Here is a 20,886-nt window from a genome sequence, read left to right as displayed (position 1 = left end):
GGAGCTGCTCGCTAGCACCCATCTCCCACATAAAATGACAAATGATACATCCAACGTTGGATGTGCCATTTGACTAATCAGACACACACGTACAACTAAAAACCAAAATCCGTCAATTTTGATTTGATGGGGACTTTGAATGAAGCCAAAATATGTAATTTGCTGCTTATTCAAAACAAAGCCATAGCAATAACAAAGCAATATTTGGATGGAAACATAGCGTCACGAAGTGACGGTGATGTAGGTAAATTCCTTAAGAAAACAGCATTTGAGCATATTTTTCAGGCGCAAATCTATAGTTGAACTGTTGGAGTATAACATTTGGAGCAACTGCAGAACAAGTTTGTACAACAAAGTGCCCAAAAACAGTATCCAAACAGTTGCTCAAACTTCTAATAAAACACATAATATATAAAAGCGTCTTAGGTGTTTCAATAGCTGTGTCTCATTTCGTTAAATTTCGAAGGCTGCGTCCTCCGAAGGACACGTCCTGTGTAGGATGCAGTATACGGAGTGTCCTCAATCAGAATTAAATGAGACGTCCTTCGTAGGACACACAGGCAGGAAGTATTACGTTGCTATGCCAACAAGCTTAGCCTCGTTGCGCTATTACGCCAGTTATATGAATGAAAATTATTTATAACTTGAAAATGACCATGAAATGTTTCTTGTCTTGACAGCAATGTACTGTTCTAAACGTTTAAAATGCACTAAACAGCTGTAATCCTGTTTACCACAACTATCTGTTTGAGGTACTAGAGCTTAAAAACAACAAAAAAAGCTTGAACTAGCCTACTTAATTCAAACACCACACCTACGCTTGCATGTATATCAGGCGGTGGTGCCGTTTTTTCATATAATATATTTTTTTTAAATGACGGTTGTTAACGGAGACGCAAAGAATTGTGGGTTGTCTCCAGCTGTGAAGGATACTCCTCGTGCACACTCTGAATTCCTGTGAAAGAAGGACGCATTCGAAGGTCGCATTTGGAGAGTCCTCCTCACTTTTTTTAAATGAGACGGCCTTATGACGTATGCACCCTTCAAATGCGACCTCCAGAGGACGCAGCCTTCTGAAATGAGACACAGCTAATGGTTTCTACAAAATAAAACCGGAAATAGAGAGTAACGCGTGTGTGATGTCATTGATTGGCGACGCATGGACATGGGTCCGTGTCCTGGTTAAAATTGCTTATTTTTCTGGATTTAAACATTCTTGGAACATTTAGAATCATGTAATTACAAAATTCAACAAATTATATAACAGTGTTCTAGTTCTTTTTGGATATTTCAATGCAAAAATCTTACATTTGTGCCTTTAAGGAGTCAGGACGGGATGGAGGCGAAACAAAAACAAAACTCCAGCGCTAGACAACAGCTGGCTCTTTGTGCCGAAATCGAAGACGTGGAAACACATGAATATTAATAACGATCGCTGACGTTGCTTGGTAACCTTCTTTGAGCGACCTGTCATGTTGGTTAATATTCATGAGCCAAGCCTTTCCATTCGGCAATCTTTCAGCAAATCAGTTTGTCGTCATTAATAGTCATGAGTAAGACTTTCGCCATAGTAGGGTTTGGAAACTGTTCTTCTCTCACATGATCCGAGTTGTGTGGGGTCTGGGTCTGGGAGAGATCGGCGTCGTGCGGACACAACGGAGGAGATGGCCGAACGACGCTGGACCACGAGACTGGTGGCTTTGATAGGCATCTTAGCGACACTGACGAGATGCGACACTGTTCCCTGGCAGGAGGAAAAGGTATCAATCTTTACACACCTTAGAATTGGCATAGAGTAGTTGTTAACTAAATAATTTATAATGATTTATTTTTCAGGGTCATGAATTCTAGATATGAATAATTATGAATAATGCCTTTTAATGTATTAAAATGTCATTTGGCAATATCTGTCTGTAGCCTATACATACCATAAACCAGTTAAATGATGTAGCCTAAATTCAGTTTTATTCAATCATTAATTTATTCAGTGTGTCTTATTTTTACATTTCAAATCTAAATAGATTAGTGACAGTGATCACATAAACTGACTGAGGAAAGGTTCATTTCCTTCATGGATTTACATGTTCTGGTCACTTGCATCTTTAGACTTCAGTTCATCAGTCTGTCTCTCGTTGTCTTGTTGCTATGGGAGCAAGATCCCCATCATTGATCAGTCAGCAGGAGATCTTAACATAGACTTTCTTACTCTTTTTCCAGGTCTAAATATATCCAAGTTTTTTAAGGAAATTTCTTATCCATGCTTGTCATTACTGCTGCACTAATAGGCCTACTGCTTTTCAGCATATTCAGATAATGGGAAATTATACTGTGGAATATAATCTTTTATAATCTTATTTTCCTCTCCTTCGATACACAGCTCTTTATAGTTTTTGTTGCTCAAATGACTACAATGTATAAAACATATCTGATTTGCCAGATGTCTTTTCTTACTTCTGTGTTGTTCACTCATTTAGTGGTTCAAGTAACCCATGTAGAATCAATAATCACAGCACAAGGACATTTGGACTTTGAGACCAAACAAAACCAAATGTATTTGGCATCAGAAGATCAATATCATGCTTAAAGAAGAAGTAGTTTGATTAGGTGTTTCTATCCATCTTCTATCCATTGTTGTTCAAGAAGGATCATATAATCAGAAGCCTTTCAGACTCCAGCTGCATCATTCCAGAACCCTTCAGTTGCCTTGTATAGTGTAGTTTCAACACATAATTATCCTCTAGACCTATGCAGTGTATAATTTCTCCAACAAGCAGGACTATACTAGTTTGGTTGCAACATTGCCATTAAGCAAGCGTATAATCATCATGTTGTGTTTTTTTTTTTTTTTTTTTTTACTGTAATATGAGTCACTGGAGTAGATTGTGTTGTAAATTGGGTATTTTTCTCCAGCTTTGTAAAATGAGTAAGAGTAGACTTTTTAATATATGATTAATTATGAGTAAAGAACATTACAGATGCATTTCATTGAAGATGTCTCAGCCACCTAAAGGGTAGTCAGCCCCAAAAGGCCCACATTTCCGAACCTTCATGCCATTCCAGATGTATATGACTTTCCTTTTTATGCTACGATTATAGTAATCCATACAATCCCAATGGATTAACGTATGTCTTTTTGTAAGAAAAATTATGGTTGTATCCAGGGCTTGATATAAATTTCAGCAGTGGAGTGTAACTGTGTAACAAGATATATATCACAATTGCAATATATATATATATTGCAATTGTAGTCTTAAAAGGCATCTGAAATTATAAACTAAGTGCAATGTAGTGTTGTCAAAAAAAAATTTCAATACATATTGATACTGAAATACACAATACCAGCTGCTCTTTCTCGCTCTCTCATCTCTCCGACAGCGAGTGACACACAAACCCGCCTCCCCAACACACTCGTTTAATTTGCTCTGGATGAATATTGTTGTTGTTACTGGGCTTGAACTTCGTCATGGGATTGCTTGTATTGCCCATAATTTGACTCATTCCTGTAGATTTTGCGCTCACACCCAAAGTGCGTGCATATAATGTCAAAATTCTCTTGGTGAGTATTCAAGTAAACACAGTCAGTTATGTTTTAATTTAACGTAAACAGTTGAGAAAGAAAACACATATGTGACAGTATAATGAATACGTGTGTCAGGTCTTAAAGTAACGGTAGCCTAATATACCTGCTGCCAAATTATTGTCACGATCCCAGCTCTGGGTCTTTTGTTTAGTATGGACTTTTATGTTGAAGTGCCTTCTGTTTTCATTGTTTCTATGTTCTCTTCCTGTTTGGTTTCTGTCTCTCCTTGTTGTCATATCAGTTGTTATGGTTACCTTCATTGTACACACCTGCAGTCTATCTACTCATTGTTTTGTGTATTTAAGGTCTTGGTTTTCATGTAAGGTTTGCGAGTCGTTAATTGTAAGTTTGGATGTTCTGACCTGCGTTTACTGTTCTTTGGTATGGATCGTGTTTGTTTTCTAATTCTGATGTCCCTGTACTTTTCTGAGGAGTCTTGGAATTAAATGTGTGCGTGCAAATGGATTCTCTCTCACCTCCTTTTCTCAGTGATCCATTACAATTATGAGATAATATCAAAAATATCTAAATGGCAATTTTTTTTCCCCCATGGTATCGATGTCAGAATTGTGGCCAGTGAAAATAGTAACTTTATAAATAGTAAAAAGTACTTTTAAATAGTAAAGTAACATTTGGAAAACCATGAGCTACAGTGGCTAGTAAGCAAAAAAAGTGATTGTCAAGCTCTGATTTTATGTATGAGAAATACTAATAATTTAAACTTTTAAACCATTGCTTCTGGACAACTGTACACATTCATGAGAAGGTTGAATTTATGCATGACATAAATGTAAGCATGTTGTAAAGCTACCACAAGAAGGGACACAGAAGTGCAGGGAAATAAAGTACAGTAGAATTTTGTAATATTTTGAAGCTCAAGCAACTACTGATTATTAGTTACAACATTCTACTGTACTTTTTTTGAAGAAGAAAATGTTTTGTTCATTGTAAACTAATGATATTTTACGTATGGCATGCTTGCATTTAAAAATTAGAATTAGAAAGAGTTGAGGTATTCATTTTGGCATGTGAAGTTCCCCGCACTACTTAATTCCGCTCTGCCCGTTGTCTTCCATTGTTCAGCAAACTGTTCAGTTGTATATTTACATTAAACTGTAGGAGAAAATATCAGAGCCTGGGCTCTCAGTCTATTAAAATGTTGAATAACACAATTTTATAATAGTTAATGCTTTAACACTGAAAACTAAATCATTGCTCTTTGGTATTTTTTAGGTTCATCAATTTGCGTAGATAGGATTTATTGCAGCAGACCTCCTTAATCCTTAGGGGGGGGGGGGGGGGTGAAGCACTCCGTTTCAGTCAATCTCATGTCAATCTCATAAGTACCTATAGAGTAGTATTGCATCCTTCATATCTCCGAAAAGTCTTTAGTTTTATTATATTTATAAAAGAAATATGGGCTGTACCGAGTCTTTCCGGAAAAAAACGAGCGCCTGGAGGCGTTTTCGAGTGGGCAGAGCTAAAGAATGACGAGCGCACAAAGCGGTGACGTCCTCAAGCGTGGAGAAACCCATGGCTATCTCAGCTAATAGATATATAATCCAGAATCAAATTCGGAGGCTGAAATAATTTGAACAGGAGAAACAGCAACATCAGGACGTCCGTCTCTGTGGTATGTACTGTATTTAGTGGCCTGTCAACATTTGTGTGTTTACTCGCAGTTTATGAGGACATGATTCGGTTTATGGACTATTGTATGCGACTAAACCTTAGCAGTAGCAAGCAAAACGGTTTTGTACGTCAGACTAGTGTAACGTTATACAACAGAGAACAGCAATGGAGTAACCTTTAGCGCATTTGAATGACGAAGCACGCGATCGTGTCGTTTACTGATGTTTACTCACGTGATGATAGCCAACAGCATAGACATTTGAAGCAGTTTTGCTCACCGGCTGCTTCCAAAGCAGGACCGAACCTTTATCGCTGGGACCGCTCCGTCAAAAACACACTTCTTTGGTATGATTTGGTGAAGTCCTGACAGCAGTGACTTGCTGTGCTGAAGCATTGAAGTCGCTTGATGTCACAGATAGGAATAAAGTGGAGCGCGGCGGGAGTGTATGGGCGTGCATTTCCTCTCTCGCTCTAGTCACGCGCGCGCACCCTACCGGGAGAAGAGCCCGTACGGCCCATACAAGGACCTTCCGCTCTGTCGACGTCAAGCCGACCCATACTCGAAAAAAACTCTCCGAAACTTGTGAGAAACCGGAAGGAGTATTTTTAACACAGAAATACTCTATCAAACGTCCAACATTAGTTTTTGAAACTTTGTCTATGTTTAGGATGGGAATCCAAGTCTTTAACAGTGTAAAAAGCTCAGTATGCATGAAACAGCATTTCACCTCCCCTTTAATTATTATGTATAAATGTATCCGTTTTGTATAAATGTATCCAAACAGTTGTTCCCTTGTTGAATAAAAAAATATAATAAAAGTGCGTTTGGTGTTCCCATGGTTTTTACAAAAAACTCAACTTCAACTCGAGGGTAACACAGGTATGATTTAACTGATAGGCGATAGACACGGTCCGTGTCCTGGTTACATTTGCGTATTTCTCTATATTTAAACATTCTTGGGAACATTTGGGATAATGTAAATACAAAAGTCAGCAAAATATATAACATTGTTCTAGTGGTGTTTGGATATTTTAATCCAAAAATCTTACATATTGTGCCTTTAAGAACTAGTATGGCAAAATAGCAGTTTGTCCTAACTTCATCTGACCGCTCTTCTAGTCTCAACCTTTACTCTTGAATATGTTGGTCTCTACCACAACACTGTGCAAAGGTACGAATACACACAACACAGAAACTGTGAAACTAGATACACACCACACGATCAGATAGATGAAGATTAATGAGCAGCATCTGCAAAAACTCACTATAAAGGAATAAAGGAAAATATTTTTGTATTCCTTTTCTCTCCAGCTAAAACATGAAGCAACCACACTGAGCTCCAGTGAACTGAGCAGTGTCATAGCTCATACTGATCTGGACCGAATGTGGCAGAAAGACCTGAAGCCCATGCTTGTTGTGCGGTACCCTGGTTCAACTGGAAGCCAACAAGTTCAGCAGGTCAGTCAGTGTGTGTGTGTGCTTGTTTTAGTGAAATATCAGGACACTATAGCCTAATTGTCACGTTACAGACAAAGGAAAAGTGGTGCGAGGACTCAAGTGCAGAAAAGGATATATTTATTTAGAACAAATAAAACATAAATACAAAACAAACACCCACGAGGGGGCAAAACACATAATAGAACATAAACTAAAACTCAAAACATACCAACAGAAGTCACTGGGGGAACGGGAGACGCAGACATTACACAAGGATCCAACACAGACTGACAAACACAAGGAGATTATAAAGGGAACAAACAAGGCAGATAATGAGGGAGAACAGGTGGGGCAAATTAACCAATAATCAGATAACAAGGGGGAGGGAACTGACAGGGACACGAGCACATGCTCAACATAACAAAACCCACAAGTGCACACACGACAGGACAGGCATGTGACATTACCCCCTCCTTAAGGAGCGGCTACCAGACGCTCCACTAGGGACGGGAGGGACAGACCCGGGCGGGACGGGAGGGACAGACCAGGGAGGGACGGGAGGGACAGACCAGGGAGGGACGGGAGGGACAGACCAGGGAGGGACGGGAGGGACAGACCAGGGAGGGACGGGAGGAACAGACCAGGGGGGCACGGGAGGAACAGACCAGGGGGGCACGGGAGGGACAGACCAGGGGGGCACGGGAGGGACAGACCAGGGGGGCACGGGAGGGACAGACAAAGAAGGTACAGACAAGGGAGGGGTAAACAAGGGAGGAACGAGGAAAACAAAAAGTTCAGGAGGCCATGGTGGCACACAAAGTTCGAATGACCAGGGCGGCCCGCCGAAGTCGGGAGGCCCACCGAGTTCAGGTGGCCGGGGCGGCCCGCAGAGTTCAGGCGGCCAGGGCGGCATGGGTAGAGCAGGGCGCCAGGGAGGCGCGGTGAGAGCAGGACTCCTGGGTGGTGCGGTCAGTGCAGGGAGCGCCAGGGAGGCGCAGTGAGAGCAGGACGCCTCAGCGGCGCGGTGAGAGCAGGACGCCTCAGAGTCGCACGGAGAGCAGGACGCCTCAGCGGCGCACGGAGAGCAGGACGCCTCAGCGGCGCACGGAGAGCAGGACGCCTCAGCGGCGCACGGAGAGCAGGACGCCTCAGCGGCGCACGGAGAGCAGGACGCCTCAGCGGCGCACGGAGAGCAGGACGCCTCAGCGGCGCACGGAGAGCAGGACGCCTCAGCGGCGCACGGAGAGCAGGACGCCTCAGCGGGGCACGGAGAGCAGGACGCCTCAGCGGCGCACGGAGAGCAGGACGCCTCAGCGGCGCACGGAGAGCAGGACGCCTCAGCGGCGCACGGAGAGCAGGACGCCTCAGCGGCGCACGGAGAGCAGGACGCCTCAGCGGCGCACGGAGAGCAGGACGCCTCAGCGGCGCACGGAGAGCAGGACGCCTCAGCGGCGCACGGAGAGCAGGACGCCTCAGCGGCGCACGGAGAGCAGGACGCCTCAGCGGCGCACGGAGAGCAGGACGCCTCAGCGGCGCACGGAGAGCAGGACGCCTCGGCGGCGCAGGGAGAGCAGGACGCCTCGGCGGCGCAGGCAGGGCGTTGGGGAAACTTCTCCAGTCCAGCAGTATCCACCAGCACTGGGACCACCGGAATACAATCTGCTGGCATTGGGACCACCGGAACATGATCTGCCGGAACTGGGACCACCGGAACACGATCCACCAGCACAGGGACCACCGGAACACAATTCACCGGCACAGGGACCACCGGAACACGATCCGCCGGAACTGGGACCACCGGAACTGCCTCCGGGGCTTCGGATAAAGCCCTGTGCTCCTTCCACGCATGCAGGACTGCCACCACAAAGCATCCCATCACAGCCCTCCAGGCCGTTTCCGGACTCGGGACCACCGGAACGGAGTCCACCAGCACAGGGACCACCGGAAAACGATCCACCGGCACAGGGACCACCGGAACACGATCCACCGGCACAGGGACCACCGGAACACGATCCACCGGCACAGGGACCACCGGAGCACGATCCACCGGCACAGGGACCACCGGAGCACGATCCACCGGCACAGGGACCACCGGAACACGATCCACCGGCACAGGGACCACCGGAACACGATCCACCGGAACACGATCCACCGGCACAGGGACCACCGGAACTGGGACCACCGGAACACGATCCACCGGAACTGGGACCACCGGAGTTGTGGATGACACCCTGTGCTTCTCCCAAGCATGCAGGACTGCCACCACAAAGCCTCCCATAACAGCCCTCCAGGCCATGTCTGGACTCGGGATTCCCGGACTCGGGACCCCCGGGACTGGCACCGAGGGAGAACTTCTCTGCTGAGTCCTCATTGTATGGTTGGATCCTTCTGTCACGTTACAGACAAAGGAAAAGTGGTGCGAGGACTCAAGTGCAGAAAAGGATATATTTATTTAGAACAAATAAAACATAAATACAAAACAAACACCCACGAGGGGGCAAAACACATAATAGAACATAAACTAAAACTCAAAACATACCAACAGAAGTCACTGGGGGAACGGGAGACGCAGACATTACACAAGGATCCAACACAGACTGACAAACACAAGGAGATTATAAAGGGAACAAACAAGGCAGATAATGAGGGAGAACAGGTGGGGCAAATTAACCAATAATCAGATAACAAGGGGGAGGGAACTGACAGGGACACGAGCACATGCTCAACATAACAAAACCCACAAGTGCACACACGACAGGACAGGCATGTGACACTAATGACATGGGTACGACACAGGTATTACAAGGAGAGGGTGAAATATGAGGACATTACCCATGTCCCCACTTTTCAAAAGGCTTATAAATCATACAGAATGAGTTTTTTTTTTTTTTTTTTTTTTAGAAAGTAAAAATACAGACTGTTTCCTATAATGGGTAGGTTTAGGGGCAGGGGCAGTGTAGGGGGATAGAAAATATGGTTTGTACGGTACACTGTAAACCCTAATGTTGTCTTTACTTAAACAAATCAAGTAAACTTGACTAAATATTACTAGTTTAGTCTAAAAACTCAGTCATATAAGTTAGTATAACTTATTAACCTACAAAATGCATAAACTTAAGATTTCAAGTTGTATGAACTCAAAATCATAAGTAATTAAAATAGCTCACTCTGGTCTTGCTTTGATGTGATTGGCCATGCAAAGAGTTCTGTCTAGCAACAAGAGAACGAATTCACTGATTGGAGGACATTTCCAAAAGGCGGTCCTTTTCGCCTCATCTGTTGCTTGTTGCTGATTCAAATTAAGATGGAGACTTTTTCATTGTGTGCAATCTTAAATTCGGTAAGTAAAAATTTGTAAGTTACTAAACCTAACAATAATACGTGAACTAACTTATAACCAGATTGACTTTATTTCTGTTTTAATGAAAATAATAGTTTTGTTGGAAGTCACCATGATGGAGATAAGTGTTTGCTTTAGTTGGGCTCTTGACAAATGATAATGTAATATTAGTGTTTCTCTGGCTGCTTTGTGTTTGTGAGACACCTATGTAAAGAAACAAAAAGCCAAGAGAAAATATCATCAAGTAGTGTTGTTTATTCATTGATGATGATAATAACATCATCAAATATAGGCAGAATTCCTGATCTTGTGCAGAGTCCAATGCTTTGGATGTCAAAGCAGTTATTAATAGTTTTGAAATATTAATAATACTAGAATCTTCACTATTGTGCTAATATAATTTTTTTTTTATGTGCACAAAATGTTTAAATCTATGGCATTAGTTAGACACATACACACATCACTAATCTGCGTATGAATCTCTACAATGGTGACAAAACTTTTTACAATGGTGAAAAAATCTGATAAACAGATCAACTCTGAACATAAAACAAGCTACAAAAACATCAGAACAAAACAGCAAAAGTAACAGCAAATAGTAAGAATTCAAAGAAAATTGGTCACAATTCAGACGCATAATTTATTCATGCTGCAATGCATGTTGGGACCAATGGGGAAGTTTTGATTGGTTGTACCCAGCATGGTGTACTGAACTGGTGTAGCCAGTTTGGTGAACTTAACAATTTAAGTACAGTGAAAGTGAGCACCAAGTTAAGTAAACTTAAATATTCAAGTTTTAGGAGACTGCATTACTCAATTGAATTGAGGGAATCACTTTCCTCAAATCATTTGAGTATTCTCAACTTATTAGGGTTTACAGTGCACACACACACACACACACACACATTTTTTTAAAAACTTTTTTATATACTGTACAAACCGTATTATTTTCTATCCCCTTACACTGCCCCTACCCCTAAACCTACCCATCACATGAAACATTCTGCATTTTAGTTTCTAAAAAACCTCATCCTGTATGATTAATAAGCATTTTGAAAAGTGGGGACATGGCCAATGTCCTCATAAGTCACCCTCTCCTTGTAATACCTGTGTCATACCCATGTCATTATACACATTTTTGTCCTCATATGTCCCAAAAAATGCCTACACAGACACACACGTTTTTGTGAAATGTGGGGACATTCCATAGGTGAAATGGTTTTTATACACTGTAAACCCTAATAAATTGAGAATACTCAAATGATTTGAGGAAAGTGATTCCCTCAATTCAATTGAGTAATGCAGTCTCCTAAAACTTGAATATTTAAGTTTACTTAACTTGGTGCTCACTTTCACTGTACTTAAATTGTTAAGTTCACCAAACTGGCTACACCAGTTCAGTACACCATGCTGGGTACAACCAATCAAAACTTCCCCATTGGTCCCAACATGCATTGCAGCATGAATAAATTATGCGTCTGAATTGTGACCAATTTTCTTTGAATTCTTACTATTTGCTGTTACTTTTGCTGTTTTGTTCTGATGTTTTTGTAGCTTGTTTTATGTTCAGAGTTGATCTGTTTATCAGATTTTTTCACCATTGTAAAAAGTTTTGTCACCATTGTAGAGATTCATACGCAGATTAGTGATGTGTGTATGTGTCTAACTAATGCCATAGATTTAAACATTTTGTGCACATAAAAAAAAAAATTACATTAGCACAATAGTGAAGATTCTAGTATTATTAATATTTCAAAACTAATAATAACTGCTTTGACATCCAAAGCATTGGACTCTGCACAAGATCAGGAATTCTGCCTATATATGATCATGTTATTATCATCATCAATGAATAAACAACACCACTTGATGATATTTTCTCTTGGCTTTTTGTTTCTTTACATAGGTGTCTCACAAACACAAAGCAGCCAGAGAAACACTAATATTACATTATCATTTGTCAAGAGCCCAACTAAAGCAAACACTTATCTCCATCATGGTGACTTCCAACAAAACTATTATTTTCATTAAAACAGAAATAAAGTCAATCTGGTTATAAGTTAGTTCACGTATTATTGTTAGGTTTAGTAACTTACAAATTTTTACTTACCGAATTTAAGATTGCACACAATGAAAAAGTCTCCATCTTAATTTGAATCAGCAACAAGCAACAGGTGAGGCGAAAAGGACCGCCTTTTGGAAATGTCCTCCAATCAGTGAATTCGTTCTCTTGTTGCTAGACAGAACTCTTTGCATGGCCAATCACATCAAAGCAAGACCAGAGTGAGCTATTTTAATTACTTATGATTTTGAGTTCATACAACTTGAAATCTTAAGTTTATGCATTTTGTAGGTTAATAAGTTATTCTAACTTATATGACTGAGTTTTTAGACTAAACTAGTAATATTTAGTCAAGTTTACTTGATTTGTTTAAGTAAAGACAACATTAGGGTTTACAGTGTGTGTGTGTGTGTGTGTGTGTGTGTGTGTGTGTGAGCCTGTTTATGTGGTTTATGAGGACACAAATTTGTATAACTACATGGGTATTACACTGGTATTACACTATAAATGTGGTTTATGAGGACATATCAAATGTCCTCATAATTCAAATGGCCTTAAAAACATACTAAATGATGTTTTTTTGAGAAAGTAAAAATGCAGAATGTTTCCTGTGATGGGTAGGTTTAGGGGCAGGGGCAGTGTAAGGGGATAGAAAATACGGTTTGTACAGTATAAAAACCATTACGCCTATGGAGAGTCCCTGTAAACCACATAGACCAACGTGTGTGTGTGTGTGTGTGTGTGTGTGTGTGTGTGTGTGTGTGTGTGTGTGTGTGTGTGTGTGTGTGTGTGTGTGTGTGTGTGTAAGCTCATGTTTCAATGTGACAGTGTGACAGTGTAATCAGTATCTGAGTTTCTCTCTCTCTTCAGCATATTAAATCAACCCTCGGCTCGCTGACCGCAGGATGGGTAGTGACAGAGGACACCTTCTATTCTCATACTCCTTACGGTCAACTTCCCTTTACCAACATAATTGCTACTCTCAACCCTGCTGCAAAACGTCAGTTGGTGCTGGCCTGCCACTTTGACTCCAAATACTACCCTCCACAATGGGACGGCCGCGAGTTTCTCGGAGCAACAGATTCTGCTGTGCCCTGCTCAATGATTTTGGAACTGGCAAGAGCCCAAGATGAAGAACTAAAGACTCTGAAGGTATGGCAATGTACACAGAAATTAGAGATGGGTCACTATGGTTGAACTACTCACTAGTGGATTAGTAAGGTCATCATCTAATGTATCTAGATTTTTTTCCTATATTTATTTTTTGTTTAAATATTTTTAGCAAATGAGCTTTGATGACAGCAAAAAGCACTGGCACTTGTGTTTAAAGATTTTTTTTCTGGGGAAAGTTTTATACACACGCCGCTTTAAAGCAATACAAAAACATAACCACACTGAGCAAAGAAATTGAAGAGATTTTGTTGAATAAATTAAGGAGCAACATTGGATGGAAATACATCTCTACATACATTACGACAGTAAAACAGCGTCAAATTACAGGTGCAGATTATCGATTAATGAAGACTTTTTTTTGGGTTCACCACAATAGGGATTGCACAAAATAGTCAACTATGATTTAAATGCTCTGCCATGACTTTTTAAGCTTGACTGGTCGCTACAGAGAATAAGAAATCTTTGAAGTTCACTTTCATGCTTCGTTTCCAACAGGTAAAATGACAAATAAATGCATACTCTGAGAACGCTCCACAAGATACACTATATTGCCAAAAGTTTTGGGATGTCTGCCTTTACATGCACATGAACTTTAGTGACATCCCATTCTTAATCCGTAGGGGTTAATATGGAGTTGGCTCGCCCTTTGCAGTTATAACAGCTTCAACTCTTCTGGGAAGGCTTTCCACAAGGTTTAGGAGTGTGTTTATGGGGATTTATGACCAAACTTCTAGAAGCGCATTTGTGAGGTCAGGCATTGATGTTAGATGAGAAGGCCTTGCCCATAACCTCCGCTCTAATTCATCCCAAAGGTGATCTATCGGGTTGAGGTCAGGACTCTGTGCAGGCCAGTCAAGTTCCTCCACACCAAACTCACTCATCCATGTCTTTATGGACCGACGCTTTGTTCACTGGTGCGCAGTCATGTTGGAACAGGAAGGGGCCTTCCCCAAACTGTTCCCACAAAGTTGGGAGCATGAAATTGTCCAATTTGTCCGTAATATTGTCAGGGGTAAACCCTTGAAAAACAACCCCACACCATAATCACCCCTACACCAAACTTTACATTTGGCACAATGCAGCCAGGCAAGTACCGTTCTCTTGGCAACCGCCAAACTAAGATTGACTCATCCATCAGATTGCCAGACAGAGAAGTGTGAATCATCACTCCAGAGAACGAGTCTCACTGCTTCAGAGTCCAGTGGCAGTGTGCTTTACACTACTGCAATCACTTTGCATTGCATTTGGTGATGTCAGGCTTGGATGTCCTGCTTGGCCATGGAAACCCATTCCATGAACCTCTCTATGCACTGTTCTTGAGCTAATCTGAAGACCACACAAAGTTTGGAGGTCTATAGCTATTGACTCTGCTGAAAGTTGGTGACTCCTGCGCATTGTGCGCCTCAGCATGCGCTGACCCCGCTCGTTGATTTTGAAACATTGTCTCCAGTTGCTTCCCCTTTGTTATAATACCACCAACAGTTGGCCATACGATATTAAGTAATGAGGAAATTTAATGAATGGACTTATTAGACAGATGCCAACCTATCACGGCACCACGCTTAAATTCACTGAGCTCCTTAGAGTGACCCATTCTTGCACAAATGCTTGTAGCATCTGCATGCCTAGGAGTTTGATTTTATGCCTATGACCATTGAAGTGTTTGGAACGCTTGAAATCCATGATTTGGAAGGGTGTCCCATTACTTTTGGCAATATAGTGTGTGTTTTTGTTTTGTTTGATTATAACATTTAGATGCCCAAAATTGATTGGGTGAATGGTTTAAACAGATTAGTGTACATGCAAATTAGTCACCGTTCTAAACTAATGGGCTGCTGCAATTTAACCAGTTTTGGGAAAGTTACTTTTAAAAGTAATGAATTACAACATTGCGTTACTCAATATTATAGTAATAGAAATAGTAATAGAAATATTACTTAGTTAATTTTTATGGAAAGTAATGCATTACTTTTTCTCGCCTGGGCTTGGAGAAAAAAATTCAAGATGCTTACGTCAGCCAAAGAAAAAGACACACAAATGGGATGTTTATCTAAAGTAATTTTTGCTTTTTAGTATGGTTGAAGTGGATCATCGAAGGTTAGCAGCAAAGACATTGGTTAATAAAGTGAGATTAAATACATAAAGGATGTTTGTGTAATTTTATGTATCTAATTATTGCAGGTTTGCGTAATGTTCTGAAATTGCATTCCACTGTTTTAATTCATTTAGAATAAAACTGAATGTGAGATAAGTAAACGCCTGCTTGCATTTATCTAAACTACAATAACCATCATGTTCACACACAGCACACACAAAGCCTCTGCACTCACGATTTCTCTCAATATGGTGACAGGAGAGCTGTCAGTCAATAAATGGAAAAACCTTGCGTTACTTATTTGAAAAAATATATTGTGTTGTGAAATTAAAAGTAATCTGCTACTTAACTAGTTGAAAAAATTAATCTGATTACCTAACTCAGATTGTAAAGCGTAAACCCATAAAACTGATTGTGACACACACACTTACAGACAGTAGCTTGCACATAACGCACAGATCGCGCGCACACAGAATCCCTCAGTAGCGCAGAAATGTATTGTCAGTGTAGCTTAGAAACTGAAAGTTGTAATAACTTAGTAACTAAAACCCACAGCTTCACTTTAAGTAGAAAGACTGCCAGGTAGAATGAATTCACTCACTAATGCATTCATAAATGTAATCTTTACTGTGATACTTTATCTGTATCTGATTCAGAACGAGCAGAAAGCTGTGAGAAATATAACAACCCAAAGACAAAAGAACTGATAAATATAAGCTGTTATGAATGAGCAATAGCCTTGTGGGCAGCGCTGAGTCAGATGCCGTAGCTGTGCGCAAGAAAACCCACTCACTTTGACTCTCAGCTCGGAGTTCAGGCCTGTGTTCATCGTCATCATCAGTGACTAGTTCACATAAATGGGGATTTAAAAAAATTCAACATAATACTGTTATCTCCTCAAAACACTTCGACCATAGTGCATGATTTGTAAACTAATACATGTTGATGTTTGCACACATTACCAGCTCCTTACTGTATGTATGGCTTTATGTGGTAAACTTTCTCTTTAGCTCATCTAGTGCAATGATTCAGAGCCCTTCGAGTCCAAGCTAAAATGGCATTGTTGCTTCAACATATGCAGTTTTATCTTTAATTTAGGTTTAGGACAGGGTTAGAGTCGGTGGAAGCAATAGAGCTTTAACTTTTTAGCGGCACTCACCAGACATTTCATTTCTGAACTGCTGCGATAGGATGTTTTGTGTGGTAGCTTGAATTTGGGAACGCAGTTGCTAAGTTGTTTTCATTGGTTCAGTACAGAAGTCTTTGTCGGTGGGTAGCTTAGCTTTATTAGTGAAAAAGTATTTAGTTCCATATCAATTTGATTGGAATTATGGGATTGATCATGAACATATTAAATGATATTATTTGTGCTGTATTCTGTCATGTCACGTAGATGGCAGTATGTATATGTTTTTCCCCACAGGACTCTGGGTCAGATCTGTCTCTGCAGCTGTTCTTCTTTGATGGAGAGGAGGCTCTGTATCAGTGGACCTCTGAAGACTCTCTGTACGGATCTCGGCACCTAGCCCACAAAATGGCTACAACAGCACATCCACCAGAAGCCAACAACACCAGCCAACTCGACAGCATTGTAAAGCTCTCTCATAAACAATGATTAATACAAAATATACATTCCTCCATGGATTACAAAATGAGATATCTTGATATTTAGCTTCTCCAAATACAAAGAGTACCATTAAAGTGGTCTATATGACTTTTCCTATCATATATTGTTATTATACAGCTAAAGAAAAGTAATGCAAGCAAAAACCAACCTGATTAAAGTCATTCATTCATTCATTCATTCATTCATTCATTCATTTCCTCCACAGGATCTGTTTGTTCTACTGGATTTGATTGGAGGTCCCAATCCTCGCTTTGGTAATCAGTTCTCTAGTACAACCCGATGGCTTTCCAAACTACAAAAAATCGGTCAGTAATTTTTCTGTTCCATGTACTTTCAGTTCAATTTAGTTTCCTCTTTATTTTCTCCTCTGAAAAATGTAGTTAGGTTTGATTATGGATGACAACAAGTCTAAACAAAATAATTGATGCAAATGCTTGAATGGTTCAGTTCAAATGTGAGTCAGTGAATCATTCACTCAGTTGTTGTTTTACCAAAAACACTGATTCGTTTGGAAACTAAACACTGCTGCGGTGTGTTGCTTTTGTGCAGTTGATTTGTAATTGCCTTCATTCAGAGCTATTTTCATTAGCAGACCATTATGATAAAAAAAGTGCATTTTAGCATCATTTTAAAAAGAGTACTTTTTACGGGAAAAAATTACTTTCAAAGAATATACTTATTTGCAATCTGAACGTAATGTTTTCAGACACTTATCTGCATGTTATTGGCAATTTAATGAACATGTATAATGGTTCAAATTTATTTTAAATTCAGTTAGTTGAATTTAAAAATGCTTTTTGACTCACCTAAATGTGGCTTATTATGTGTTATTTCATAATGACTTCTGTTGTTTTGGTTAGAGGGTGCTGCCGATGTACTGACCAACAGTTATGCTAACTAAAATCTACTTTTGTCACATTTATTAAAATTTGTATTTAAATATATTTGTAATTAATTTGTACTGATGAAGATGCAATTTAATATATTTGAAAATATATTAACTTTAAATGTACTATTTCATTTTGAACGTGTGTAATATAAAATTTTATATTTAATAAATTAGTAAAAATGAAAATTCAAAATCTAACATTTCATATTTAACACTCTACATTTAAAATTATAATCAACTACTACTATAATCAACACATAATGAGTCTACTTCTTTGAAGCATGATTAAAATATGGTAAATAAAATAATAATTTGACATTATTATAAAGTAAAAAGTATAATGTTTTTATTTGTCACAAAAGTACACTTCATGAGTGCACTTAAGTGGATTTTTATTCTAGTAATATTATATCTAAAATCTAACTTGCTCAGTATGACTTTCCCTTATTATTAATAAGGATTTATCTCTGTAACCCCTTTATAGGGGAATCATTCACTTCTCTCACATAGTGCTTTTGCATCTACACCACTAGGTGTCAGTATAATCAAAGCACAACATAAATAGAAACACTACCGAATGCACCTTTAACCTTTATAAAATAATGAATGGAATATTCCAAATGAACTGATATTGACAGGACAACTCTCTTTACTGTTGTCTAGAGCGTCGGCTGCATGCGCTCGGGCATCTACAGAATCACCCTAATGAGGTTCAGTACTTCTGGCCTGGCCTGCATGTGGGTCTGATTCTGGACGACCACATACCATTTCTCAACCAAGGTAAAACGTCCTGAAATTCATATGAATGTTTCTACAATAAAGCATTTAATGCTTAGCCTTATGTATTCCTTTGTGGTCACTGTAATTTTGCTAAGTAAGACATGTTACTGAACAACATTTCTGTCTAAAAATATAGTCCTAATCTTATCCCTAACCCTACCCATAACTTATTCCTAAAATCAGAGGTAAATGATTGGTGGATAGCACTGATGTAGATGCATCTTATCCTGGTTTTAAGCCTAAGGTTTTCCCTTAAATCTGATTGTTTGATTGAAATGTTGCTTAAGGAACCAAAAATGTTCACCATTTCTCTGCCCTCGCAGGGGTCCGGATTCTTCATCTCATTTCGACTCCTTTCCCTGCGGTGTGGCACACATTTGATGACAATGAGGATAACCTGGATCGTACTTCCATCGGTAACCTCAACAAGATCCTGCAGGTCTTTGTACTTGAGTACCTCAACAAGAAAAGTCAGAACCCTGTGGCTGAAAAGTCCTAATATTCCCAAACTAGACCATCCTATGACATTTCTCATACTGACAAGGATTCCAATGTAGCCAGTTTCACCAATTCCAGGTTGTTTTTTGACACAAGTTTTGGTAAAGTCAGTGTGTTCTTCCGTGAGTTCCAACCAGATGCACATTACTGCAACTGTGTTTGGACTGTTAAAACTCAGAAGAAATGTAGGGCCAGATTTACTAAACAGGGCAAATAAGCGTGAGAGCACAAAACCAAAAAAGCGCAGATTGAAGTGGAAAATTCTGCGGATGATCTACTGATGAGAAATTAAAGAACACAGACCCAGCCGGATCATTTCCATAATGACCAACAAAAATCTACCAAGAGCAGAACAAATTAGCATCTGGTTTAAGACTTGCTTTTTTGGGGGTTGTAAATAATGGGCCAAATACAGTAAATTGACTAGTGCAAGCCTTAGTAAATCACCTTGCATTGTTCATTTAAATACGCCCCTCCCATAAATGTTGCGTTTTAAATGGAAATTTCCACATATACACATGCAATAAGGTCAGCCACAGAAATAACCCTGTCCACGCCCTTTCAGCGCTCATTTTTCACTGCGTAACTTTGGTAAATTCTGACAGTAGTTTTACTTTGCGCCGGCGTAAGGTGTTAGTAAATCTGGCCCTTCAGTGATTCAGGATCTGACTCGGTATACAGGGTTCACTGTGTCAGCAACACTTTTTTTCCCCTCTTCATGGCCCTGTCTCTGTGCAACAGAAGACCAGGACATGACAGCAAAACAAATACTTACATATAAAATGTTGGTACTCAGTATATCTTATTTTTGCTGGTTATATGCATAAATAATAGAATTTATAGTAGCCTTATACTGTGTAGCCTTTCTGACTATAAATGTAAATTGTTTTATGAATCAACAAACATAGTGAGTATAAAGAATCACAGTGTTTCATGATGCCTGTGTGATTCTGCGAGCTGCTGCATTGTCATGTGTTCCAGGTGCCAGTGTGTTCCTCACGGTCTGCTGAGCTCTGAAATGTTACTTTAAACATGTATCCATCTTAAATAGTTGATTATAATGTAAAACAGCTAATAAACAGTTGACAAAGTAGTGGTAAAACCTTTTTGGCTTCTGAGTGTTCATTCATAGGTTTAGTTTCAGTATGGATTTATGTAATGCTAAATAAGCAAGAGTCCAGCCCTCTGTAAAGTCTCCTCCAGCACATCCCAAAACATTTTATTGAATTTAAGGTCTGGACTCCTGTGTGAAAATGATTCTTCATGCTCCCTCCCAACCATTCTATCACAATTTGAGCTGACGAATCTTGACATTGTCGAAATATGGCCATGATGTGTCTTCTTACATGGTTGTTAAAGAACTGAAAAGCTACATACTCCATCAATTAGAGTTAGAAGAACTAATGCCATACGTATAACATGCTAGAAACATGATAAACACCGCAATGATCCAATCATAGGATCTTAAGCATTTGACTATTTGAATGCAAACAGTGATCTTTTTTAAATTTTTTAATTTGTAATATTTTGTTAATAAGCTGAAATGAAATAAAATATCAAAATTAGATGGAAAAACCTATCTAAATTATAAATGTTGCCTTGAAAGATTTCTAACTAGGTATTAAACTGGAAAATTACATATTTAAAAATAATAATGAGATCATATGTCACATGCCTGTCCTGTCTTGTGTGCACATGTGGGTTTTGTCATGTCTTGCATGTGCTACTGTCAACCCCGCCCTTCTTGTTATCTGATTATTGGTTTATTTGCC

At 39.9% G+C, this 20,886-nt stretch overlaps 1 protein-coding gene across 1 annotated transcript; it reads left to right on the top strand.

Annotated features, from left to right (window-relative positions):
• The first annotated feature begins 1,513 nt into the window (after positions 1-1,513).
• qpct (glutaminyl-peptide cyclotransferase) lies at positions 1,514-20,218 on the top strand. Its single transcript, XM_067456150.1, has 7 exons — positions 1,514-1,760; positions 6,525-6,671; positions 12,923-13,204; positions 16,744-16,911; positions 17,153-17,252; positions 18,500-18,616; positions 18,940-20,218. Exons 1-7 carry the CDS (start codon positions 1,665-1,667, stop codon positions 19,113-19,115), a joined length of 1,086 nt encoding a protein of 361 aa, XP_067312251.1. The 5' UTR covers positions 1,514-1,664; the 3' UTR covers positions 19,116-20,218.
• The last annotated feature ends 668 nt before the right edge of the window (positions 20,219-20,886 follow it).

This window comes from Pseudorasbora parva, chromosome 10 (genome assembly GCF_024679245.1).
Source record: "Pseudorasbora parva isolate DD20220531a chromosome 10, ASM2467924v1, whole genome shotgun sequence".
In the NCBI taxonomy this organism is placed as follows: domain Eukaryota; kingdom Metazoa; phylum Chordata; class Actinopteri; order Cypriniformes; family Gobionidae; genus Pseudorasbora; species Pseudorasbora parva.
The sequence above is the reverse complement of the archived record's forward strand: the minus strand, read 5'-3'. Positions and strand labels throughout refer to the sequence as shown.

Excerpts from the sequence above, each read along its gene's own strand:
- qpct (XM_067456150.1), top strand. The coding sequence starts at position 1,665 with ATGGCCGAACGACGCTGGACCACGAGACTGGTGGCTTTGATAGGCATC. Across the intron at positions 16,912-17,152 it reads CCAGCCAACTCGACAGCATT|GATCTGTTTGTTCTACTGGA; the intron begins GTAAAGCTCTCT and ends TTTCCTCCACAG. Across the intron at positions 17,253-18,499 it reads TTCCAAACTACAAAAAATCG|AGCGTCGGCTGCATGCGCTC; the intron begins GTCAGTAATTTT and ends ACTGTTGTCTAG.